General features: G+C 31.0%; 1 protein-coding gene across 1 annotated transcript; it reads right to left on the reverse strand.

Annotated features, from left to right (window-relative positions):
• Nucleotides 1–546: 546 nt before the first annotated feature.
• LOC116846453 (histone-lysine N-methyltransferase SETMAR-like) lies at nt 547–1,148 on the reverse strand. The gene has a single exon (XM_032820266.1). It carries the CDS (start codon nt 1,146–1,148, stop codon nt 621–623), a length of 528 nt encoding a protein of 175 aa, XP_032676157.1. The 3' UTR covers nt 547–620.
• Nucleotides 1,149–1,207: the final 59 nt, after the last annotated feature.

Raw genomic sequence — 1,207 nt, forward strand, 5'->3', positions numbered from 1 at the left:
TATATATATATATATATATATATATATATACAACAATGATAAGAAGTATTAATCCAAACGACTAAGTAATGGCTTATAAAAACAAATATGTAATTAATTATGCTGTCGACCAAAGATAATAAATAATTTATAACTATGAATGGTGGCTAAAGCCGATATAATATCAATCTTGCAAACGTTTTAACTTATATATTTAAAGGATAACATCTATGTAACCGGCTGATAATGAGGTATTTTTGAATTTTTTATATTTATAAAATTAACTTAATTAAATTAAAAGTCACATAAACGAAAACCAATTTAATTAAAGGTTAAGTTCAAATTACGTTAACTTATTAAAGTTAAAAATTAATTATGTAAGATATACGTTTCTTTATATAATTAATTTTTTAATTATAGATTGTTAATTTATGTAAAATAAGAAAAGCGCTTTTTCATTAAAAAATACTAACTGTTTTGTGCTTAGGTTTCCATACAAAAAAAGAACATTGACGATCAGAATGATGAAAAAAAGTTCTGCTAATGTTATTACTTTATTCTTCAACATAATCTCCTTTTCGCTCAATACACCAAGTCCAACGAGTTTCTAGCTTCTTTAAGCCTTCCAAATAATAAGAAGTTTATAAACCGCCAAAATATGCGTCTGTTTCCGATTCAACTTCTTCATTTGGAGCAAATCTCTTTCCCTGGAGCCATCTTTTGAGATTTGGAAACAGGTAGAAGTTACACGGAGCCAGATCTGGAAAATACGGTGGATGTAGGAGGAATTCGTTCAATTTTGCCATTGCTTTTATCGATTTGTGAGCTGGTGCAATGTCTTGATAAAAGAGAATTTTTTTCTTCGTTAAATGAGGCCGTTTTTTCTTGATTTCATCATTCAATCGGTCCAACAATGATGCATAATTTTCTCCTGTAATTGTTCTTCCTTTTTCAGGATAATTGATGAGGATTATTCCATGTGCATTCCAAAACACAGTGGCCAGAACCTTTCCAGCCGATTGTTGCGTCTTTGGTCGCTTCGGAGCACTTCCACTCTTTGGAATCCATTGTGCCGACTGTTGTTTCGATTTAGGTGTATAATGGTGGATCCATGTTTCATCAACGGTTATGTATAAATGCAAAAATTCCTTTGATTTGCGCCTAAACATGTCCAAACAATGCTGAGAAGTGCGAACTCGTTCATGTTTTTGATCGATTGTTAGCAATC

Source organism: Odontomachus brunneus, unplaced genomic scaffold, assembly GCF_010583005.1.
Source record: "Odontomachus brunneus isolate Ranch 3 - 2012 unplaced genomic scaffold, Obru_v1 Obru_scaffold_064, whole genome shotgun sequence".
NCBI lineage: Eukaryota > Metazoa > Arthropoda > Insecta > Hymenoptera > Formicidae > Odontomachus > Odontomachus brunneus.